Here is a 27,259-nt window from a genome sequence, read left to right as displayed (position 1 = left end):
ATTTCTTCTGATAATTTTTATATTTATTGACATTTTAGGTTCATTAAATATCTGGCTTACATTTAAGGAACTGTTTAACCTTCAATCATAAATAAATCTTTAATTCTGATCAGTACATAATAATACATTCTGTAGATCATGTAAGGAGTGGGTAAAATTGGTTACAAGATAAAAAATAGATGTAAATAAAATCCATGTTAATTATTTACAATATTAACACATGAAATAATAAGTTAAATACATCAGATAAATGAATATAATAGATATAAAAAATTAACTATAAAATAATTCACAATTCAAAAAGGTGTGAGCATGTGTATGTACCCCTTGAATAGACGCAGAAAGTTCAGGGGTTTTAAACAATTTTTCCATTAGTATTATTTAAAAATTTATAGACTTGTTTCTGTAAAATAAATTTTTTATTTGTATTTTATAAAATCTGATGGAAAGATATTTTAGATATAACAGTAATTTATTCAAAATAACAAAGAAATATAATAAGTCCTCTTCTTGTAATTCTTAAGTATTGTGACAGTAGGTGAAATTTCTTCTAGTTATTTATTACAGTGAAAAATTATAGAATAATTTTTCATAAAACCCGATGATAACTCTGGAAGTAGCAGTAGTCTGCAGTTCTGTATAGGAGAAAATTAAATTTTTGTCTTTTTTAGGCGTGCTCATCACGTCGCTATGAAACTTATTGGTGGTCTTGATTTTTGTGTTGCTTGTTAATATTTTCAATATAGAGATCCCACTAAGGAACATTAAGGAAAGCGAGATAGAAATCTTGGTCTTGGTCTTGTCAGTAACTGTCCTATAGTTCTAGATGCTGATGTAAATGCGCTAAGTTGTTTCTTTGGCACAGTGTAGTCGCAGATGATAGTGATGAAGTACTTGAAGGCTTTGTGGTGCAGTATGGATTAGAGGTCTTAAGTGTTCTCAGTAAGTTACCTACCGGTATGTGCTGGAATGGCAGGTGGAAGGAGATTGATGGAACAAATATTATGTTGTTGGTAGGAATATTCCTGGTAGTATTGATACGTTGACTGTTGTTGATCATTGTTCAAGTAATCGTCAATTAATTGTCTTTTGAGTTGGTTAGTGAGTTGTGAGGTTCTTATATATATAATGTTCTTGTTCAGCAGTGGTGCTTCCTGCACAGGAAAGTTGGTTGGCTTAAATTTGTTATCTTTCTCTCTACTAGACTCCACATCTTAGACCAAAGTCTGGATGATATTCAGTTGACAGAAAGATTTTCACTAGCTTTCATCGATGCTGCTGAGAATTTAATACCTTGTAGTTCAGTTGAAGAGTCAGTTGTCCTTGTTGAAACATTCTGTGAACCATCTCAGGAGAGCTGCTCATTGGGAGAGTGTTCCTGAACAATGAGCGGTTTTGGTAGATGACTATTGAAGGCACAGGTTTGAGTATTTTCATTTTGTCATGACATCAAAAAGGAATTCGTGGCATTCTTTTATTAGAGAACAAGGAAATAAAGGGGTCCTTTGGGTTTTGTATATAGATTCCTACGGCATAAGTGTAAGAAAAATGTTCTTTTGTCGGCTTTCTTGATCCAACAGGGTGTAGTTTCTAATAAAGCTGACATTTTAGATATTTTATGTAATGATTTGTCAGATAATGTGACTAATGAACACTCATCATCTACAGGTTCAAGAGGAAATTGATGCTTTTCACTTTTAATGCTTTATTACAGAGGCAGAGGTATGTCAGGTAACACTGATAGACAAAAAAAAAAACTTTATGTTTCTATAATTTTGATAGCATTTCTTGAATTGATTTTTTGCGTACATTACAGATCTGTAAATAGAATTTTTCTATCGTTCTTGGTTTGAAATAAATTACGCTTTAAAAAAAATTAAGGGAAACTATAGTTAAAATCTGTAAAATTTATAATTTTGCATGGTCATTCCTGTGTTAGAATGATTTCGCTGATGCTTTATAAATAGCCTCAGGCACATCCCGAATTAATGTCCAACAGTAATTGGGTAGCATCTACTTATTCCAATTCTCTTTATAACAGTTTTCCATCACCAAAATGTTTTGGTGGAAACATTCACTGTGTTCGTCACTTACATCTCTGAGGTTGTCCGGGAAAAAATCGAGACGTGAGTGGAGGAAATGTATTTTCAAAGACATATTACATCCCATAGCTCTGTATGAAGTAAGAAATTGATTAACAATATTGTGGTAATGTCTGATTTTTTTTTGCAGAGAATATTTTTGCTAACGTCTTTAAATGAAGCCCAAGCTGTACTTTCTACATTATTTAACGTCGAGTTAAATACATCATCTTTGACTGACTCTCTTATTTGAGGACCAACAAATATTCCTTCTTTAATTTTACCTTCACTTACATTTGGAAATTTCTGCCTGATGTACAAAAATCCAGGACTATCCTTCTTTATTGCTTTTACAAAATTTTCATTAGTCCTAGCTTGATATAGAGAGGGGGTAAACATTTTTTTTTGGGTTCAACTAAGGTCTCATGAATAATATTTTTCCCGTTTGGAGTCAAGTTGTCTCGTTTCTTCCACTCTTTGGCAACATAATGTTTATTCACAAAGAAAACACATGTACTTAGTAACTGCGTGCCTAACAAAATAGCTATAAATTTCAAATCACCACATATATTCCAGATATGTTATTTATAATTTATTTTTTCAAGAACGTTTTACATGACATTGTATGTCTCTTTCAAATTAATACCATAAGCGATTGGTATCGAAGGATATTTGTTACCGTTCTGTAGTAGAACCACTTTTAAACTATACTTGGATGAATCTATGAAAAGGCGCCAGTCCTCAGGTTGATGAACTTGTCCTAAGTGCAGCATAAGCTCATCAATATTTGTGCAATAAACCAAATAATTTTCATCAATAAAGTTCTGAGACTGAGAAAGTTGTTTTTGTCGGCTTCAAAAACCCAAAATTTTTGTATTTTCTTGAATTAAATTCCAACCTTGCAATCTTGATCCTAACTGTTCAGCTTGATTATTTGATAAATTAAAATCCCTAACAGAGTCAAGAAATTTACCTTGTGATATAAGATGTGGCTTATTGAAAGATAATTCAAAATCAAAATCATTGTTGTCTTCTTCAGTACTGCCTGATTCTTCATTGGTGCCTAAATTGCTTCCTAGTGATTAATACAAACAACACAGCTGTGTTTTCAGCAACATGTTTTGACCTGCACAGACATGATTAATCTTGTCTGTGAAGGCTCATTCTTCAGTATTAGGTATGATGTCATAATATGTGACTATGGATATGATTTAATTCTTTGTCTAGTATTGTTTATTTATAGGTTACATATTTTGTTAACAAAGTTAAACAATAAAAATTGAGCCACCAAAATACAATATAGGAGCTTAAAATGCTAACTGTATGTTGAGAATGAAAAAAATCTTTTAATTAAAATTTAAAAATTTTTCAAAAATGGTGGCTAATAGAAAGATTCTGAGTTCATATTCATTTTCAGCATCGAAAAACAGATTAAAATCATTTATCTCATGTTAGGAAAGAAAAGTTATGTTTATCAGTGTAATTTTCAGTTCTGGTAGAAATAAAGCCCCCCTAAAGCCAGTTATTTTTACACGGATTTGAATACTAGATCGTGGATGCCGTGGTGGTTGGTTATTAATACCGATTGGTGGTTGGGTTTCAATTAACCACACATCTCAGGAATGGTCGAACTGAGAATGTACAAGACTACACTTCATTTACACTCATACATATCATCCTCATTCATCCTTTGAAGAATTATCTAAACGGTAGTTACCGGAGGCTAAACAGGAAAAAAAAGAAAGAAATAAAGCCCCAGTTTCGATGGAATCATGGTCTAGTAGCTCCTTCTCTGTCCTGTCAGAATTAATGTTGGTACGTTGACTAGAATTCTTAATGGAATGCTCTTTGCTGGCTGTTTCCCTACTTGTTGGAAAAAAGGTGTTCTTAAATTGTTTAAAGGTGGTAATAAGGACCCCACTATGAGTTCTTTTTAGAGGCCTTTAATGCCCCTGCCAGTTATTAGAAAGGTTTTTGAGATGGTTTGGTATCTTCATATTATTGACAGGTTTAATTCTAGAAAGTTATTGATGTATGATCAGTATGGATTTCGCCCAGGCAGATGCTCAGATGATGCTGTTCGTAAGGTTATGAGCATTGCTTCTTCTAGTGAATTTTAAAATGTCTTAGGTATCTTTTTGGACATATCAGGAGCTTTTAATAATTTGTGGTAGCCCACTGCCCTGTTTCAGCTGCAGAAGCGTGATTATATACAGAATCAGCTGAATGTATTATAGTTATTTCAGCAGTTGAGACATTGTTCTTCGTGATGGTGTCTCAAAAGTAGGAAAAATCTACCTAAAGGTTGTCAGCAGGTTAGTATTCTAGGAATCCTGCTCTAGATTAAATTCAATTTTTGATGCGGTTGAGATTACTCGGTGGATGCTGGATTATCGTGCTTGTGGTTGATGAGCTTTTGTTGGTTAAAAGAGATTTGAGAAATTAGATTGAATTCAGGGCAACCCAGACTTGCAAGATACTCTAGTCGTAAAGTTTGCAATATAAGATGGTGTTTAGCCGAGAGAAAACAACGGTGATGTTGCTCAAGGGCAGACTGGCTGTTACACAACGATTTCATGTGTCAATGGCAGGTTATTGAATTAGGTACATCCTGCTGCAGAAGTATCTAGGTTTTATCTTTGATGAGAATCTTCAATTCAAGGAGCACTTTCAGTATGCTGCAAAAAAAGTTGTAATGCTTTCTTCGGTGTTTAGAGAGCAGTTCACCCCGATCGGGTGCTTAATTTCAGAACCGTGCAGTTCTATGTAAGAATGTATGCAAAACTATAATGCTGTATGCTGCACCTGTCTGGGTTCATCGAATGAAATACAAATGTTTTAGGAATATTCTGTTGAAAAGCCCAGCATCTGCTATTATTGGCTGTGATTGGTACAGATAGGATTGTCTTTCAAGAGGCGGTCCTTCTTATTCCTGGTATTAAGCCCGTTGATATCCTTGCGATCGAGCACCAGTTATGATATGTTGACAAGAAGATAGGCCAACTTATCTCTGGACACTTAAAGGGAATAGACGACCAAGATTTCCATTTATGGCAGTTCACAGTTCAGGTGGACTGATTCGTCTTATGGGTGTTACACGTATGGCATTTTCCCTGATGTTTGAAGTATGCAGGTTGTTAGGTGGAGTTCAATCTGCATATTAAAAGCTTCTGGACATGGTGCTTTTCAAGATAGGCTGGCCAGATTTTGTTTAATTCATGCTTGTGTCCAGAGTGTAGGACCATCGATGATGTGCACCATATCTTATATGTCTGCACATGGTATGAAGCTGAACATACTAAAGTACGTAGAGAGCTTACGGGGATCAATTCTGATTTGCAAGTTAATTGGGAAAGCAGAAGGGAATGGAACATAGTTGCTGGCTTGGTACAATTTTCAGCCCTGTGGGGATTGGTTGAAGGGGTCTGATGCTGTAATGTATATATAGATGGAATAGCAACTGGGTGGATGGGGGCCCACCGGGGTGATTACTTTGTCAAGATAGGCATTTTGACATTGAGCCCTGGTTAGCCAAGATATTCACTGTTAGGATGGGAATGTGGAGAACTCTATGATGGAGCTGCAGTGTGGGAGGGTGCAGGCACTGACCTCGTTCCTGAAAGTGGACCAGAGCAGAGAGAGATAGGGTGTGTTTTTATTAGAAGCTTATTAGATTTATGAATTTGTTTTTTTGATTTTTAAGTAAATCAACAGGACTTGAGTAAATTGGATTGTAGAACAATATCGTTGTTGGATCAACACGTGTTTTATCGGTATGAGAATAGTATTTTTGGTGTTTAAAAGACTCAGTTAAGTAATGATCTTAGCGTATAGTCTAATTGAAGTTAGAAATGGCAAGAGGTTTGAAGGGTCTAAAAGATAATCTGCGGTGAAGCCCATCAGGGCTAGGAATGGAGGGTGTGGTGTGGCTGCTGGGATTGTCATAAGGCAGATGTCTTTTCCTATAGGGGTCAGGTTGTTTCAGAGTTATGTTTTCAAATAATTGTAACCATCCTGTGAGTAAACCCGTGTATTTTTAATTTACTGTTTTCCATCTGTATCGACCGTTGATCTTTTTCCACGGTTCACAAAGTAATCCTGAAATTGTGGTTAGCAGCAAACTTTATTTACAATTGTTTCATGAGTGTAAATACACTCTTGGAAGCGCTCTAGAGCTTTACTGAGTTCACAGATTTTCATTAAAACATGCCAAAACGTATGATAAAGTTTAATCTTTCTCTTAAAAAAGGTGTGTGGATTTGTTTGTTTAATGTATGTGCTCACATTTTTATTTTAGCTACTATTGGCACAGAGTGGACCAGGTGGTGTGTCGGGCAGCTGCTGTGCGCAGTACACGAGTGATTTATACTTCTTTATAGGAACAATTTATCTAAAATTATATTTTTGTTTTGGGTATTAAAAAGGAAAACATTAGGGTTAGAGCGGTGATAAAAAATCACAGTTCATGAAACAGCTAAAAATATTTAGAATTTTGAAGCTTTTCATTGTAAAAGTTTTTGTTGTTGTTAGTGGTTACCGTTATACGGTTAATGCATACCATTAATACCGATAAAACATTAAGCCTTAAGCTGACAGCTTTCCACAAGGGGAAGGTCAGTTGTGATTCTTTGTGTCATTCAACACACTTTTTACTTTCCCATCTAGTGCTATAGCAGAGTCCTAGCTTTAGAAGGGAAAGTATTTTAATCGGTCCAATTTGGGTAATCTGACCAAGTATGGTCAGATTACTTCTATATTTCGGGCATCAGGTTAAAAGGTCAAGGGAATGAGGCTGTATAACAAGGTCACTCTCAGTAATTTGAAATTTTGCTTAATTAAGGTCTTAGTTTTCTTAGGTCGAACAATTTTAATTGTTAACATTTGTTAACAATTAAAAAATAATTTTTGCAAAATCGCACCCTCACCTCAAAAAATTACCTAAATAAACTAGTAGCTAAGTGGGTATACTGCTTCAATAGTACCCTCTCTCATCACAAGGAGTCCTATTGTAGCACTGACGTACAGCTGTTGTAGTCATCTGCTATGTTGTGATGTCACAGGTAAGCGTTAGAATTAAATAAATTAATAATATTTAAATTAGCGACTAGTACCGCCACACCCATGCAAATGAAATACTGTATGTATTTAATACGGCGCGCTTTAGTTAGAATCATTGAATGAAATAAACAAAAAATATTACGTTTAATTAAAATTATAAATTAAGTTGTGCGTGTAAGCTGTGCATCAGAAAAAAGCCGCATGACGGGAATATCCTACAACTGTGTGTTGTCAGGTTTGTTTTTTTATTGGGTTTACTTTTTCTTCACTTTTTCCTATTGTTTTTTGTTGATTATTTTACAGATTATAAATAACTCATCTTTCTGTTCATTTCAGTTTCTATTTTCTTAATACCTTTAAACGTTTTATTTTGCTGAAGTTTATAAATGGTTTTTATAATGTTTATTTTAATTTTTAAACAGTTTTTACTAGTTTTAAGTGTGGTTTTAATTTGTAGAAAGTTATGTTATAAAAATTACTTGAATAATTTTGTCTGTATTGATTTTAAATTTTGATAATTTTTATGTTGAATTATAGCTATTGTCATCAAATATGGAACAAAATGGTCAAGATGATGAAGGAATCTATGGGTTCTTACCAGTTGATATTGAAAAGGAAGTGAAACGGGGTAAAAAATTGGTAAGCTAATTTCAATAAATCAAGGTTAAACTAATAAATTATTAAATCTCTACATAAAATAAATGCTTTCACATAATATTTTGTAAGAATATTAATGTATTTTATAATTGAAAATGGAAGAAGATATTGAGATGTGAAAACATTTATAGGCATTACTTTTAAAAGTTATTACTGTTTATTAAAAGTGCAAAACTGAAGATTTCGTTACTGAATATAAAATTTGTTAATTTTTTGTGTGTAATTAAAATTTCTTAGTCCAGGTAAAAGATAATTCTTTTTTGTGTTTTGGTCTAGAAATATTAGATAAATGGAAATAAATCCTCAGACGTTGAATTCTTGTATTTATTCTTATATGCTGATTTACCTTGTTCCTTTAGTTGCCATATCTTATTTTTATCCATAAAGGAACTGTGTAAATATTCCAAAAAAAAAAAATTTTATGAACATTTTTTCAAATTTTTTTTATTTGTTTTAATCTTTGACGAAAGTGTCCATGCAAGATGAGGAAAGGAACAACACCAGTTTGAAATTTCAAATAAATTTGTGAAAGTTGTATACAATTCAAATAAGACTTTTTATCGCCTAATTTTTTTCTTTTTTTTTTTTTTTAGTGTGTAAATAAGTTTTACAAAAGCGGTGGGGGTTTAAGGTTTACTTTCTTAACTAAGCTGTTCTGCTGCTACAGAAGCAGCATAGCTATAAAGTGAAAATATAAGAATTGGTCAAATTTTTTTGTATAAATTTTAGAATAAATAAATAAAGATATAATATTTTTCATATTAAACATATATGAAAAAAATTAAAAGCTACAAAAATTAAAGTTTAACCTTTGAAACCATCCTGATTATGAATACGTATGTACATGCTATCTTTTTGCTATAATGTTTGGGTTGGTGGTGGCTTAATTCAGGTGGATAACAATAGTCATTGTGAAATGTCAAACAAGGCATCGTGCAGTTTGAGATGATTCATAATTATTTAGAGTTGCCTGCATAAAAGATTTAAATTAGGGATTCTATCTTTCTGTTAATAAGAAGTATGTTTTCAGCATCTACCTGTCCAAGTATACAGTAAAAAACAATTCTTCAGCGCCAAAATAATTAATTAAGATATAAATCAAAGCCTGTAAAATGTGCTATAAATTTTCTTATACGCATTTATCAATTTTTTTTACAGTAGTCTTTTCTCTTTTTTTTTATATTTTTCATTGTGCCTTATTTTCCATTGTGATTGAATATAATGTGTTCTTGTTTCTTTTTCAGAGATGTACTATCTGTCGAAAAAGAGGTGCTACTCTTAATTGTTCAGTGACAAAATGTAAAGTAGTCTTTCACTTACCATGTGGTGTCAATAAAGGTTCTTTACATCAGTTTTACGGCCAATTTAAGTAAGTTAATAATAATGTACTTATTAATTTTTTTATTTATCTATAAATAAATTTGGTTTTGTTGATGTGAACTGTATTTATACTTGTCTAACATTTTGTGATGAATATAACAGTTATAAAAATATAATTTGTCTTAAAAATTGTTACTATTATTATTATTTCTTTATTTTATATATATATAACAAATACATACATTCTATATTGTAATAAAAAAAATAGTATAATTATTTATAACATTTTTCCAGTAAATTTAATTTTGTCATTTTTATTCATTTCTAATATTTCTGAATTTTTTTTAATATCAGAAATAGAATGTTTAATGTTTATTAGATGGTCTGCCATATTAAATAAACCTAATTTCTTATTTTTGTAATTTCTATAATGTCAGGCTAGTTTTAAAGGATCCATTTATTTTTCCTACATAAATACCATCACAAACATTACATTTAATTTTATAAATTCCGTCCAGATTGTTTATTTTATTATTAATTTTGTTTTTTAAATATTTCATTTTATTAGGTTTTTATGCTGGTTTAAATATTTCTTTATTGTAAGTTTTAGTAATGTTTTCAATGATATTGTTAATGTGTAAATACTATATGTACAATATTTTTTGTGTCTTATTATTTATTGGTTGTAAGGTAATTATATTTTCATTGCGTTTTGATAGTAGTTATTTTGTAAATATTTTAAGTATAATTTTACTTTACAGCCAATACATAATAAAATACAAAAGAGTGAAAAAGTATACATAAAGTAATTATACACTAATAATATTGAAAACATTACTGAAACTTACAATAAATAAATATTAAAACCAGCATACAAACCTAATAACCACAAAATAAAATATTTAAAAAATAAAAATAATAAAAAAAGAATCTCAGTGGAATTTTTATAGAACTGCAATGATTGTGATGGTATTTACATAAAAAAAAAAACAAATAGGTCCTTTAAAACTAGATTTCTTGAACATTATAAAAATTACAAACATAAGAAATTAGGTTTATCTAATATGGCAGACCATCTAATAAACAATAAACATTCTGTTTCTGATATTAATACAGATTTAGAACTATTAGAAAATAATAAAAATTACACAAAATTAAATATGTTAGAAAAATATTACATATGTAAATACAAACAAAATTTCAGTTTGATAAACCATCAGACAGTGTTTGAGGGAAATGGTCTTATAAAAAATGCAACAGATAGTAAGCAGTACTCATGTTAAATTCATATACAATTTTCATTATTTTAGTATTTTATTTATTTTTAGGTTTTTATTATGCAGTAGTTAGTTTAACATAAGTTAAACTATGTTAATAAACAGATAAAGCTCTTGATGACCACAATAGTAAAAATGATTGTGTATTTTTTAAACTGCTACACGATTTTCAAAATTACTTAATTCTTAATAGAATTACAAGTTTTAAAGTAGTAATGCCATTAACAGAATTAATTATAATTATAAACAAATATATAAACAGTAAGTTTAATTTTTCTGAGTCAAAACATTTTTCACATTTACTCCAAACACAATAAGAATTTCTAATTCACAAGGTGTTTGAAACAACTAAAACTTGGTTAAACATAATCGCGAGGTAACTGAAAAAATTTACTCAGAATAACATAGATCATTATAAATCATCGATAGTTTTAATATAGATTTCTTACAGCTTTTTTTTAGGTAGATATATTACCAATTTTCTATAGAGTTAAAAATATATTTCATTTGCCTTTTTTGATAAAATCTATACCTCAACCCACTGTTGTGAGTGTTAATCCTCATTTATGGCTTGCATTGTATCTCTGTGTAATGCTGAGGATCTTTTTTATTGATTTTTTTTATATGTATTTTTACACTATGTTTTTACATTCTACAACTACTTCTATTATATTATTCATATTAATTATTGTAATAGAAATTTTCATTAATCGCATTGCTGTATTGAAAAATAAATATTATCCTTAATAAAGTGTTAAACTTTTCATTATTATTAAATATTTTTTATGCTTACGTATATTACTGTTTAATGTTCATCTGTTTAAAAAAAAGTCAGTTTTTTAAGTGAACAAGTTTTCAAGATATAAAAATGGGCTTTGAGATCATTGTTTGTCACCCATAAGTATGAATTATGTAGATAGATATTTTTAAAATTAAAGGTGTTCAATTTATCCTTGTATTTATATTTATGAATGTGTAATCTTTAATACAAGAGCAATCATTTATTCTTAAAGAATAACAATATCCATCTCTTTCAAACCAGACAACAGACATATTTTCATGCAGCTCAACACAATACTTTGGCTGATAAGAAGGAGCCAATTACTCTTCTGTTGCCATTTTTTTCTTCCCACCAATTATGTGAAATGCAGTTAAAGATTTTATTTTACAGAAACAATATGAATTATTGTTGATGAATTTTCTGATAATAGAGATTAAAAATTGTAAAATCTGAATGTCTTGTATCTTAATATAATTCTTAAATATGTGCTCAAATAATTTTCATTAACCTGAATCTTAATTATTTGCAGTTATTTTTATGTTTAGTATTTTTATGTATTCTATTTTTTGGTTATTTTGTTTTTTAAATATACTAATTTATTAAATATTTGTTACGTTAATATTATTTTATGTTTATTTTTCAAATAATTAATCTGGACTTTAATCGCTTCAATTTTTTATTTTATAATTACTGTACCTCCTGAATCTAAGCCACATATTTTTCCTCTTTTTAATATCCACAAAATCAAGTGCGACTTACATTCAAACATTTTTTATATTAATTTGAAAAAAATTGTAAATTATAGTTTTTTTATATACCGTTAGCTTTTTGTTTTGCAACTCCCTAAGTATTTCACATTTTTATGGATTAACAATTGAAAATAAAAACATCCTCTCTGCAGAGTTAAAAAATCTTTGTCATTGAAAATCGGTAGTTTTATCTTATTCTTTTAGTCAAGTAGGTTTTTAGAAAGCTATCACGATTCATTAGTGTAAAGGGATAAATACGAGGGTTTTTTTCAAGGTCCGATCGGTCGTGAAATAAAAACCCGCGCAAAAATCAGATGAACCTTTGCGCATATGTATTGCGCAGCGTCTCTGGTATGGCCTTCAATCATGCCGTGTCACTTCATTTAGTTCTGAACATGCAGCTAGCACGCAAACATGTCTATAACAATAGCATCTTCTGCCAAGTGTGAAGTGTGTGCGTTAATTTGATTTCTTCAGGCTGAGGGGTGTAATGCGGCTGAAATTCATTGACGAATAAGTAATGTGTACGATGAAACTTCAATGAGTGACAGCAAAGTGCGACAATGGTGCAGGAACTTTAAAGCAGGACGTACAGATGTTCATAATGCAGGCAGTCAGGAAAGGAAGCGAGTGTCAACAGATGATCTTGTTGATCGAGTGGGTGAGGCGATTTGAGAAAATCATCAGTTCACAATTTCTGTATTGAGTGATTCGTTTCCTGAAATTTCAAGGTCAGCTCTCTACACCACTGTGAGTGAGAGACTTCAGTACCGCAAACTGTGTGCGAGATGGGTTCCCAAGATGCTGTTCAACCATCACAAAACAATGAGAATGGACGCCTCCCTAACGTTTCTCCAGCGCTACCACAATGAAGGAGAAGTATTTGAACAAAATTGTTACAGGGGACGAGACATGGGTCCATTTCGAAACTGAAGAAACAAAAGAACAATCCAAACAGCGGATGCATTCTCATTTTCCCAGTAAACCAAAAAAGTTCAAGTGATCCAACAGAAAGTGTATGGCTACTGTGTTTTGGGACCGGAATGGAGTTCTCTTGGTGGAATTCATGGAACGTGACACGACCATCACTGCAGCCTCATACTGCGTGACTCTTCAATGTCTACGAAGAGCAATTCAGAATAAGCGGAGAGGAATGTTGTCATCAGGCATTGTCTTCTCCATGACAATGCTCGGCCGCACACTGCAGCTGTAACAAAGAAGTTCCTGCAGCGTTTTCGTTGGGAAGTGTTTGATCACCCACCATACAGCCCGGACTTGGCTGAATCCGATTTTTATCTGTTTCTTCACATGAAATGCTGGCTAGGAGGACAACATTTTGGCGAAGACATCAAGCTGCAGACCAGCATAGAAACACGGCTGAAAACACAGGCGGCTCCATTCTATAACAGGGATATTGGAAAGTTGGTACCATGCTATGACAAATGTCTAAATCGGAGTGGTGACTATGTAGAGAAATAGCCTAACTATGTAAGTACTGTTACAAATAAAAAATTTTTTATTTTCACTGTGGTTTTAATTCCGTGACCGATCGGACCTTGAAAAAAATAACCCTCGTAATACCTTCACTTTGTTTAGAGGTTAACAGTCCTTTAATTTTTAATAATGACGTGGAAATACAGTTGCCTGCAGAAAACTTAAGTAGGTATTCAGTCTATCTTATAATTTCATTGTATGTACTCAGCTTACTCTTTTGCTACTTGATTTTTTGTATTATCCATAATTTTGTCAATTTTATCATTAATGTGCTAACAATGACATCAAAAAGAGTTTTCAATGAAGAGAGTGTAAAAAGGATGGTGATTTCATACTTGGAAGAAAACAGGAATAGGTCACCTGCCAGAAAATTTGACATTAAAGAAACAAATGTTTGTCAGTTGCATAAATGTACAGACTGAGCAGGAGATCCCTTTACCCTGTAACAAATTCAGCTTAATTGGGCTCTACTGCTGCCAATTTTCATCACTGATATCACTCACTGGCTGCTATAAGTTGGGGAGGATAAGTCATGGTAGTGATTATCCATTGTGTTCATTCAGTTCATAGTGAAATAACCTTAGTTGTAGATCAACAATGCAAGACTATATACAGAAGAGGTTGAAAGTTAAATGTTTTCGTTCAGCCAGAGTTAGTGATGTGAGTGACAATGACCTTGATCGATGTGTTCGTGCATGTCAGTTATTGGTTAAACATTTTCAGAGAGCAAATGGTAAGTAGAATGTCATGTTCTCAGATGAGTGTGCGATTTATTGAAACTTTTGTAACTCAAATTTTTTTCTGGGTGAAAGACAATTCTCTTTTTTTTTGAGGAAATCGAACACCATCTGCCTAGTGCCTATGATTTGACGGGGATGACAGCTGAACATCTCCTTAGTCCGAACCTGTATAATTTTTTTGATAGCGCAGTTAATCAACACTTATCTAAGAATGAATGTCAAATGGTTGCTTCCAGAATTAACGGCAAAAGGGATCACTGATATCATTATGTTTCAGCCAGACAGTGCTCCAGTGCGTTTTGCTTTGAATATCCAAAGATGCCTCAAAAGAAATTTTTTTGAATTCCTGGATCAGACGTGGGTCAGAAGATTTACTGGCTCTATTGCCTTGGCCAGCAAGATGCCCTGATCTAATCACACCTGACAATGCACTCTGGGGTTTTTTTTGAAACAGAAGAAATCAGAAAACACAGATACATCAACATCGTTGCTGTTTGGTCAGCAGTTGAAATTATCACCCTCGATATCCTGTTGTGGATGAACAACCAGACATGGAGGCACATACAGCTGTGCTTTGAACTTGTTGGATGTTTTAGATCCACAGAAGGTAGGCTGTACTTATCCTAATAATTTCATAACTAGCGTAAAGGGACTTCCCATAATTTGATTTTTACTTGCAAATCTATGGCAAAGGTTTCACAGGACCAAAAACTGGAAGATTTTCCTAAGTAGGTGATTATGTTGCTCTATCGGTGGGAAGAGAAGCCATTGATAATTAAAAATTTTTTAAATTTAATGCATAAAGAGGCTGGTGCAGAAAATTTATGAAGGGAGGGTTTTTCTCTTACATGGAGAGCTTCAACTGCCAGAAACTTCCTGCAGATTTTAATGATCAGTTCATCCAGTTTCATATCATTGGACTTCATGCAAAACACACATATGTATTTAAGAATATTGGAAATGCAGGTGAAACTCCCCTTTACTCTGATGTGCCGCATAATTATATAGTAACTTAAATGTGAAAATCAGGTCACTGTAATTCCAAGTATTGCAGGAAATTGCCAGAAATTATCTCGTTAATAAAATAGGAAAAACAATGCCCAAGAATGAGAAAATTCTTAACGGTGTGATAGACAGAAGTCCTATGATAATATGACATTGACGATATATAATCCTATGATAAAATACATTCTATGAAATATAAGTTTATCCTATATATACTAACATATTCTAGAAATGTATTATCATATGATAATAATAAGGCATTGACACCACTTCTAAAGACAGTAGTGATAATGAAATCTAAATGATAATTTAAATTAACTATATGAAATTATTTTATTTTTACTAATAATTAGCTTATCAGATTAACTATTTTTTAAATACAAACTTTTGATGTAATTCTTATTCCTTTTTTTCTTTGTGACAGATTTTTGTAAATAAATCTTATTATTATTCTTATTTTTATTTATCAACTTTTTTCACAAAAACCTTTTTAGAAATTATGTTATGGCTTGTAATCACAGGTGGCTTAGATTCGAGAAAATATGGTAATTTGTATTTTGTGATGCTGCAGTGAAGCGATCAAGGTTTTATCATCTCTGTTTCCCTTGAACTACCAGGTAAATGCCGGCACAGTTCCTTTATTTAGTACTTGGAATACACCTATCCATTTTGATTGTTATCTATATAATACATTATTATGCTCCTTATATTCTGGTAAAACTGATAGCCCTTTAAAAAAATTTTTTTTGAACATCAACAGCATACAAAAATAAAAGAAAGAATTTTTCAAATGTTGCTGATTACTTCCTTATACATGGACATGCGATAATGAAAGTGAGAAACATAAAAAAAAATATTAGAAATAGAATATTAATATTTAAATGTATTAATATCAGAGATGTATAATTAATTTTTACATTTAGAGAAATATTACATTTACAAATACAAAATAAGCATATGCTTATGAATGAAGACATAAATTTTGAAAATCATGAATTACTTAAATCTCCATATCTGATTTATTTTAATAGCTACTATGATTGTATTCAATATTAATTAAGTTGATTGTGACAATTATTTAATGATTTTTAATAAAAATAAATAATAATTAAGAAGCAAATTAAAATAAAATAAAACCATTCACAGATATAAATTATAATTTTAATACACTGTAACAATCATAAGTTAGTAATTCTGATGCCCTCACTATTTCACAGTCAGAAACGTACTGATTTTCAAAGTATAACACATTACATACACTTGGTTAACCTGTAGATCGTACATATAAGCATCAGGTTGTAACTTGCTCACCACTGTGACTCGCTGCACAAGCACATATGCAAAATACACCGCTACACAGTCAACGTAACCCTTAGATAAAAAACACATACCTAGTTATCCTGACCTTCAGAGTAATAACGTTACCTGCATACGCCGAACAATATTGCTAACAATAGATACCACAGATAATGAAACATCAGCTTGCAGCATCATAATGAACCAGCTTCTAACTTGCCCCTCTCAGATTTTTTCAACTTAAAATTATGTGTAATTTAAGGATGACTCGACCGATCTTCATCAAATTTTCACACACACAAATTACAGGTACTACACTACACTGTTATAGCATATCTAAATTTGATTGAAATTGATCTAGTAGTTTTGGAGATTTTCAAGCCACAAAGTTTTATACATAGGTTTATAAATAAATATATAAGGAAACCACAATTTAAGTGAATGTATTCCTACTCCTCATACCTCAAAACATAAAGAAAATTCATTTTCACGCCACCCTCTTCCAATGTCACCAAAAGTAATATTAACTTTTCTTCAAAAGGTCGGTAAAAAAAAATACACATCATTAAGCTAAGCTGTTTTTGTAAATTTGAAAGGAGTTAAAAATAAGTACAGCAGCTAAAAGTTCTGATTGCAAGCTCTTATAGATCTGTACGGAAACAGTAGGCTACTGATTGGAGCTATAGATCATAGAAATAGAATACTCAGTGCTGTAGAGTCTCTTACGGGTTGGATGTATTACTTTTACAGTGATATGTACCATGTGATGTGATTAATTAATTATTCTTTATATAAAATGGATGATTGTTGTTCTATTGAACAAATAGTAAGTGAAGAGTGCTATAAAATTTTTTATGGTCCAACAGTTAAGTAATTTGATGAAAATGTACAAAAATTGTTTAAATGAATAGCGAGTAATAGTAACTTTCTTCACTCTATGTTAAGCAAATGTACACCTTCTGTAAAGAAAACATTAAAGGAATTATTTAGTTTATTTTTCAACAAGAAGAAATTGTTACTCATATTGCAACCTTGAAACCAGATCTAAAAATTATTTTAGAATCAAAGGTATAAGAAACTTTCACAAATTTCATGGAGTATCAGGTACTATAACTAGGTGCTACACAACACCAGAAATACTCACTTAAGAAGATCATTGTGTTAGTAAATTGTGTCCTTAAGTTTAGAAATAAAGGAAACAGTGACATCCATATACGATGGGCAGTGGTGGTTAGCAGATATTGAGGAAATAAATTTGGAGAACAATGATGTGTATGCACACTTAAATCATTCAGCAGACCTAGAACTTCTTTCAACAAGTCTGTTAGGGATAGAGTATGGATTCGAGTTAAAAATGTTTTAAGGAAACTTACTGTACTTAATCTTGCCACAGCAGCAGGGAAATCCCATTCTATTTCACATAAACTGTCGGAAGCATATTCCTAAATGGTCATTCAGATTAGGAAAACCTAAAAAGTAACTGTCTCCTAATTTTGTAACTTATATGTATATAATTTTGGTCTGGTGATTTTAGAATAATTAACTCAGTATCAAATAAAGTGCAGGCACGAGTAGGTTTCATAATGAACAAGAAGATAGGGAAGAGAGTAGAGTATTTCAAAAAGCTTAGCGATAGAATCGTTGTAATAAGGATAAAATCAAAACATAAGCTGACAACAATTGTTAATGTCTAAGTGCCTACAAGCGCCGTGATGTGGTAGAGTGTATATGAAGAAATTGACAAGCAGTTAAACACATAAAAGGAGATGAAAATTTAATAATAGTTGGAAATTGGAATGCAAGCCTTAGAAAAGGCAAGTAAGGAAATATAGTAGGTGAATACGGGCTGGGCAAAAGAAATGAAAGAGACAACCGACTTATTGACTTTTGCATGAAGTATAATTTAATAATTGCCAACACCCAATTTAAAAATCATAATAGAAGAATATACACATGGAAAAACCCTGGTGATACTGCAAGGTATCAATTAGACTACATCATGGTTACACAAAGACTTAGAAATCAACTTGACTGCAAAACATATCCTGGAGCAGACATTGATAGCGACCATAATTTAGTGATAATGAAATGTAGATTGAGGTTTAAAAACCTGAAGAAAAGATGTCAAATGAATTGGTGGAATTAAGAGAAGCTTGAGGAAGAAGAGGTAAAGAAGATTTTTGAGGAGGACATTGCAAGAGGTCTGAGTAAAAACAATAAGGTAGAAAATATAGAAGAAGAATGGGAGAATGTTAAAAAGGAAATTCTTAAATCAGCAGAAGCAAACTTAGGCGGAATAAAGAGAACTGGTAGAAAACTTTGGATATCAGAGAATTTATTGCAGCTGATGGATGAACGTAAAAAGTATTAGAATGCTAGTGATGAAGAAGGTAAAAGGAACTATCGACAATTAAGAAATACTATAAACAAGAAGTGCAAATTAGCAAAAGAAGAGTGAATTAAAGAAAAGTGTTCAGAAGTGGAAAGAGAAATGATCTTTGGTAAATAGACTGAGCATACAGGAAAGTTAAGGAAAATTTTGTGGTACGTAAATTAAAATCTAATAATGTGTTAAATAAAGTTGGTACACTGATTTATAATACGAAAGGCAAAGTTAATAGTCGGGTGGAATATATTGAAGAGTTATACGGAGGAAATGAATTAGAAAACGGTGCCATAGAGGAAGAAGAGGAAGTCAAAGAGGATGAAATGGGAGAAACAATACTGAGATTTGAATTTAAGAGAGCATTAAAAGATTTGTATGGCAGAAAGGCTTCTGGGGATAGATGGGATACCTGTAGAATTACTGCACAGTGCAGGTGAGGAAGCGATTGATAGATTATACAAACTGATGTGTAATATTTATAAAAGGAGAAGTTTTGTCAGACTTCAAAAAAAGTGTTATTGTTATGATTCCAAATAAAGCAGGAACAGATAAATGTGAAGAATACAGAACAATTAACTTAACTACTCGTGCGTCAAAAATCTTAACTAAAATTATATACAGAAGAATTGAGAGGAGAGTGGAAGAAGTGTTAGGAGAAGACCAATTTGTTCAGAAGTGTAAAGGTCTAGAAGAGTATAGGAACATACCAGGAAAAGTATAGGGAGAAGAGAAGCTATTTTAGTGCTCAGATTAATAGTAGAAAGAAGATTAAAGAAAAACAAACCGACATACATGGTGTTTATAGGCTTAGGAAAGGCATTTGATAACGTAGACTTGAATAAAATGTTCAGTATTTTTAAAAATTTAGGGTTCTAGTGTAGAGGTAGAAGAACAATTGCTAACATTTACAGGAACCAAACTGCAACAGTAATGATTGAAGAACATAAGAAAGAGGTCGTAACGAAAAAGGGAGTCCAACAAGGATGTTCCCTGTTCCCGTTACTTTTTAATCTGTATATAGAACTAGGCCTTAATGATGTTAAAGAATAATTTAGATCTGGAGTAACAGAACAAGGTGAAAAAATAAAGATGCTATGATTTACTGATGTAGTAATTCCAACTGAGAGTAAAAAAAAGATTTTGAAGATCAATGAATGGCATGGATTAAGTCCTGCGCAAGAACTACCGCATGAAAATAAACAGGAAAAAAATGAAAGTAATGAAAAGTATTAGAAATAATTTAGATGGACCACTATATATAAAAATAGGAAGAGAAAATATTATGGAAGTAGAAAAATTTTGATGTTTGTGAAATTGAATTACTATAAATGGACGAAGAAGAAGCAATATAAAATGCTGAACAGTACAGACAAAATAGAGAGCTTTCTCTCTAAAATATAATTTCTTTACATCAAAAATTAATTTAAACATCAGGAAAACATTTTTGAAAGTATATGTTTGGAGAGTATCTTTGTATGGAAGTGAAACTTGGACGATTGGAATACCTGAGAAGAAAAGATTAGAAACTTTTGAAATGCGGTGCTACAGGAGAATGTTAAAAATCAGATGGGTGACAAATGAAGAGGTGTTGAGGCAAATTGATGAAGAAAGAAGGCATTTGGAAAAATATAGTTAAAAGAAGAGACAGACAGACTTATAGGCCACATCTTAAGGCATCCTGGAATAGTTGCAGTGATATTGGAGCGACTGATAGATGGGAAAAACTGTGTTGGCATGCAATGTTTGGAATATGTAAAACAAATTGTTAGGGATGTAGGATGTAGGGGGTATACTCAAAAGAAACGACTCACTAGATAGGGATTCTTGGAGAGCTGCATCAAACCAGTCAAATGACTGAAGACAAAATAAATATAATTATATAATAGATTAAATATATAATTTCAACAAAATAGATTTTTGGTTCAAATTTATGATTATTTTATTGGAACAATACGTTCTTCTTAAGGCTGTAAATTTAATCTCTGTATAAAGTAAATAAGCAACATGAGAACTAATACTGTGTTAAAATTCTCCACATTTAATATCTAAATCTTAATTCTAATTTTTAAGAAACATTAAAACCTTTGGTTGGTCTATACATTAGGCTAATATTTTTTTTTGGTGATAAATAATGGTTTTGTTTTTTCCAATTTAAATAGGTTTTTCTTGAGAACTTGTAGAGCTGTATTGTTAGGCTTATTAATATGGGTTAAGGTGCAAATGTGCATTATTTGTGCAATTTTTGAAAATTCATAATTTGATTTAGAGTCGAATATCAAAGTTAAAATTTTTACTGTTTGCTCTTATATAGATTTATATTATGTTAAAAAAATTAGATTTTTATCTCAAACCCAACCAGATATATCAAGCCTCAAACTTTAAAATATATTAACTTTCAAAAATTCTAAAAAAAAAGAAGAAAGTGCTTTTAAATGTTCTTATTGTAGCTGAGGCGAGTACGGTAGCATTATCATAGTAATAAAAAAAAAATCAACTTTGATATCTCACTCTTTCATTACAAATTTAAGTTTTAAAAAGTGGAATTAGTTAAATCTTGATACCATACCTTGAAAGTAATTTTCACTTTTAAGGCTTTTAATGTAAAGGAACCAAATTAAAGATGAGAATACGAAGAAAAATATAGCTTATGTTGCAATGTTTTAACATATCCAATCCAAAGATATTAAATTTTACATTAATATCTGCAGAATCATCAGTTAGCATGTACTGCTAAACAAAAATGATCACCACTCACAAGCAGGCTAGATTTAAATTAAAAAAGACCTATTTTGGACTGCTATTGTGTATAGGAATAACATATAAAAATAAATCTTTAATTAAAATGGTCAAGCAACCCTCTTTGTACACTTCATATGGATTGACTCTTATGATCACCATATAATAATCTGACAGCCTAATTTTTTGCCTTAAAAACTTATTCTGGCATTTTGATATTTATTTCCAAGAGATGTTATTTATACTTTATATGAGAATATAAATATATTAAGGGTAATAAATATTTTTAACAAACATTACAATCTTAGTGTTTTATAAAGGTGCTTCAAAGCAAAACTTGATTGTGTTACAAATAAAATCAATTTGATTATCCCATGAGAAGTCTTCTATTCGAATACCCAGAAATTTCATGTTGGTAAGATGACCAATTAATTATAATCAGCTCCTCTGATAGCCAAGTCTTTTCATCAGTAAAAAATTTAGAATTAAATCGAATGATTTACAAAAAAACATGATTTGCAAAAAACTGAAAATTGAATCTCTTTGTTTCCTATAAAAGTTTAAATACTTTATAAACACTGCTTAAATGGCTTTGTCAATAGACAATTTTTCTTAAAAACTGAGCTGAAAGTTTGTTAGTATGGTATGTATGTTTTTCAAGAAAAGTTAAAAAGTCGATTTTTGTAATATTTTCAAATACTTTAGAAAGTACTGGCAATATTGGAATTTACCCATAATTTTGTAAATTAAGTGCCAAACCTTTCTTAAGGAGACGAATTACAACAAAAGTCTTAAGGTAGCTAGGGTAAACTGTTGCTGAAAGATTCATTAATTAAATTTGTAGGGTCGATAACAGTAGCATCTACTTCCTGGGTATCAACAGTAAATAAAACTACTGATTCATCAACAGAACTATTCAAGGGGAATGGTTTTGTTTGATATACTGCTAAAAAAAATTATTAAATTCTTCTGCCATCTGAATAAGTAATGAGGTAGCAGAAGTAAAGTCCTTTTGTATTTTTGGTAATGTTATCTTATCTGTTTTATTTTCAAATCTGCTTTCAATTTTGATAACTACCCACAATGTTTCTAGATTTATTGTTTGAATTGGGTATTAAATTATAATAATATAATTTTTTATCGGTACAAGTAACTCCAGCATAGATTTGTTTGTGATTTTTCAAATAATTCTGGAAGTTGTCTGACAAATTAAAGTGATAAACAATTTTTGTTTCTTAATATGTGATATATAAAACCAAAATGTTTTTTAATGCTGAAAATCAGTCTGAAATCATACTTTTTTGATCATCCTATGTGTTTGAAAGATTTCAAATTTAAAATTTTGAAAATTGTTGATATTATATGATATAAAATTATACACATATGTTTTTTATTTTATGTTATATTTAAAGTTTATTAAAATAAATCGTCTAGTACAGAAAGTTATGATAGTAAATATCATGCGTTAATTTTACCATGAAAGTACTTTAACAGGATCTTGCATCCTCAGGCATGATTGAAATAATTCCATTACTGCATAATGGAAATTAAAAATAAAAATACTGAAATAATGAAAATTGCATATTAATTTAACATCTTTATTTAACGATTGTTTGATTTTCAAAATTGAAGAGGGTATTTGCTAGTGTAATACAAAATCACAACAAAACCAAACTAGAACAAAAAGAGCAGTGTTTGTCAGCAACGTTTTTTTTTAGCGTTAGTGTTTTTTATTTTTAATATTTATCTCTATGTCTTATAATTTATTGATTGAAAGATAGTTAGTTATTTTGTTATTGTGTTTTGTTTGTTGCTTTTTAATTAATATTATTAATTAAATTAGTATCATATCCATTTTCAACCGCTTTATTTCATTATTTAACTTTTCTTTGTTATTATTTGGTATTTGATTGTTTCATTAATCATATTTGTATAAGTGTTAATTTTATGAAACCAAGGGTCATTTGATTTTTTATGAATTTAATAACAAATATAATACACAAAAAAAATCTTACCTAAGGTATTTCCATTATCAGTGATTATGTCAGAAATATATTTACAGGATTTTAAGGCTAAATCAGTACATGGCATCAGTCATACATGCAAAGTTTTAATATGGACAAAGAATTGTTATATTATTGTTATGAATTGTTATATTGTTTATGAATTATTATATTATTAAGTATATGTTTTCTGTACACTGATGTTTCAATTTGGTTACCCTTGTTTATTCCAATATTTAGATCTAAATAATTTAACATTCTATTTATATCTGTTTCAAATGTGAGTGATAAATTTTTATTATAAGAATTTAATTTAATATTATTAGAAATGTGTTCATTGTTTATTATGTATACATAATGAGAATTTATTCAACATTCCATGTCCATATTAAAACTTTGTGCGTATGACTGATGCCATGTACTAATTTACCCGTAAAATCCTGTAAATGCTTTTTCTAAAGTTAGAAAACAAAGCAGCACGTTTTTAGATAAAAATAGATATAATCAGAATGTATATAAATAATTTCTAATCCACTCGGTAATGTAACATTGACTGGTCAGGGTACATGGTATAAATCTAATAACTATTTTATTTTTAAAGTTAATCTTAATTTTTAATTCTTAATTGATGTCATATTTAAATATTTGTTTTCTACATATGATAGTAATTTTAATTTTTTTCTAAAAAAAAAATTGTTATGTTTTGATATGTAATTTTATATAATTTTTATACACCTGATGATGCGGGATCCTGCGAAAGTGCTGTTGAAATGAAGAAAAGAAAAATAAGGTAAATGTCATTTCATCTACTTTGTAAATTCTGTACTTGGGTTGTTCATTTTGTTTTTTTATTATAAAAAATACAATCCTGAAAATATGTTTCTGACATAATCGCTGATAGTGGAAATCCCTTGTGTAAGGTATTCTTTTGTGTATAATATTTGTTATTAAATTCAAAATACTCTGTTGACAGATTTATTATAATAATGGTGACACCTTTAATAAATTTTGGAATTTCTTAGTTACTTTCTAATTTATATTTTATTATTTTTGTGATAAGATCTATAGGTGTGCTAGGATACATGTTAATGTCATAACTAACAGTTTTTTATTTTATATAATTATTTTATTTTTATATTTATATATTTTTAACTCTATTAATCACTTGTTAATCCTAAAACAACACAAATATCACATATCATGACGTCATACCTATCTATTGAAGCATACATAAACAAGATTCATCATGTGTACAATTCAAAACAACATAAAGCCTGTTCCCTTCATCAAACAGGCTAACTGCAGTATTAGCCTACTGCTGTTAATAGTATAATCTCTTCAGTAATATGATAACTGTATTAAGTCTTTGAACTGTGAAGTCTCATAATGCCTTGTAAGGGTGTAAATGTTTCAACCATTTTACCTTTAATAAAGTACAGGTTATTAACTGTACTTTGACTGTAAAATCAGGATAAGACGTGGGCTCCTCATATAATATGTAATAACTGAGCAGTCAATAAAGAGATTAGTTAAAAATTACATGAACGGCCTTGCCATTTGGTGTCGATGGTTGGTGTTAACCAAATATTCACTTAACTGATAATTATTTCTGTTTAACTAATATATCTGGAATTTCTAAGAAGTTTAAACACACTATCCTTCATTGGCATCTGCGCTCAGAACTGTACCTTACAGTGAATCCATTCTAATTCCCAAGTTTCCTGAAAAGTTATTTCTTGAAAACAGTGACGAAGAAGCGAACATTATGGAAGATGACAATTATGATTCAGAATATGAATTAAAATTCAGTGAACCACTTCTTGTATCACAAGTTGAGCCAAACAACTCAACTTGTAAGACATTTAAACTTTGGAAAAATCAGGCTGAACTTTTAGGCTCAAGATTGCAAGGTTAGAATATACTTAAAAAGATACAAAATACTTGGGCTGTTACTTGGGTGAATTTATGTTACAATTAGGACATGAACCAGTGAAGTGGCGCCTTTTCATTGATTCCTTCAAGTATAGCTTAAAAGCAGTTCTGCCTTGCTACAATAATAAATAACCTCTGTAGCAGTCTGTTCCGAATTTTAAGGAAGCATATGATATTATGAAAACTGTTATTGAAAAAGTAAATTATAAAAAGTATAGTTGAAACATTTGTAGAGATTAAAGTAGTAGCTTCTTTGCTAGGCATGCTGTTAGGGTGTATAAAATTTGTGAATAGGATAGGTGAGTTAGGGATCTGCATTACATATTAAAACAGTGAAAGAAAGATGAAAATTTAATTCCTCATGGAAAAAAAAAACATTTATTAGCATCTACTTAGTTAAATCAGAAAAAATATTTTTACTGTCCCTTGGGACTGTCTCCATTGGGATTAATAAAAAATGTTATAGAAGCTGTGAAGAAGAACAGTCAATGATTTTTGTACACAAGACAGAAATTCCCGAAAGTAAGTGAAGCAAAAATTAAAGAAAGGATTTTTGTACTCTCGCAAATAAGGGAAGTAATGAGAGATGAAATGTTTAACTTTTTGTTGACATGTGTAGAACTCACTGGTTAAACAGTGTTGAAAGACACTTGTGAAAATTTTCTGGGTGTCCGTAAATCCTAACATTACAGGATATTGTAGATAAACTGATAAATTTACACGGAGCTATAGTATTATGTTATTAAAAGTTCATTTGTTACATCACATCTGAATTTCTTCCCATCAAACCTTGGGGCAGTAAGTAATGGAGATGGTGAACATTTCCATCAAGCTATTTCAGTGTTTGAAAACTGTTACAAAGGCAAATGGAATGTTAATAAGCTAGCTGATTGGATTATTGTTGAACTTTAATTCGACATGTACCTGAGGCTACTACTAAAGGAGACCGTCTGCTAATAAGATGTAAATTATGACATCCCATAAAATTAGATATTTATTATTTATATCCCGTACTTATAGATATTTATTATGCCGTTTCTATTAAACTGAGTATGATAGACTATTAAAGATCTGTAATCTATGCAAAAAAGCAATGCAGAAAAAGGTATCACACTTAGACAAACATTAAACAATTTTTTGTATATCAATTTTGTATTTAGACATTTCATAGAAATTTTGTAGATAGAACTAGATTTTACAATTTCTTTAGCTTCAGTCTTTAGCTTGTCTTTAGATTCATATATCATATATGTTTCATTTTACTTTCAAACAGTCTTCTTTTTTTTTTTTTTTACTAAAGGCAAGCTAGAAAGAAAGTCTTCTGAAACTCATTAAGAAAGTTAAATTTTCATCAAAGTTATCTTTGTTAATACTTTCCCAATTTGTTTCTGACAAATGATCTCAAATTTCTAACCGAAATAATATGAATTTTTATTGTCACCTTTTGAAAGAATAAAAGTAATGATTTTCTTGTCATACATTTTCATTAATAAATAATGTCATTGCAATTTGTCAGTTATGATCTGAAAGAATCAAAAATTATCTTTCAATAAATCGTAAAAATATTGTCCATACAAGTGACTGAGTCGTGGTAATTCTGGTCGGCTGAGAAATTAAAATATTTAGACTTGCTAACTCAAATTAGTTCATATTTTTTTATTGCTAGACTAGTATCATCTAGAAAGTTAACATTAAAATCAGTATACACTATAACATCAAAGCTATTCCCTGAGATACTCCAGGT

The 27,259-nt window shown here is 30.6% G+C and overlaps 1 protein-coding gene across 4 annotated transcripts in view; it reads left to right on the top strand.

Moving 5' to 3' along the window:
• The window catches only part of LOC142327445 (uncharacterized), a 116,353-nt gene that overhangs the window by 9,798 nt on the left and 79,296 nt on the right, over positions 1–27,259 (top strand). For all 4 annotated transcript variants that reach the window (XR_012756992.1, XM_075370531.1, XM_075370529.1 and 1 more), the window contains 2 exons: positions 7,677–7,778; positions 9,041–9,165. Coding sequence is in view for 3 of the 4 variants with exons in the window: in XM_075370531.1 (XP_075226646.1) it covers positions 7,677–7,778; positions 9,041–9,165 (227 nt within the window). In the remaining variant the exon portion in view is untranslated. The remainder of the gene's footprint in view (positions 1–7,676; positions 7,779–9,040; positions 9,166–27,259) is intronic.

The sequence above is a fragment of the Lycorma delicatula genome, chromosome 7 (genome assembly GCF_047948215.1).
Source record: "Lycorma delicatula isolate Av1 chromosome 7, ASM4794821v1, whole genome shotgun sequence".
Classification (NCBI taxonomy): domain Eukaryota; kingdom Metazoa; phylum Arthropoda; class Insecta; order Hemiptera; family Fulgoridae; genus Lycorma; species Lycorma delicatula.
Note: the sequence above shows the minus strand (reverse complement) of the source record. Positions and strands in the feature narration are given on the sequence as shown.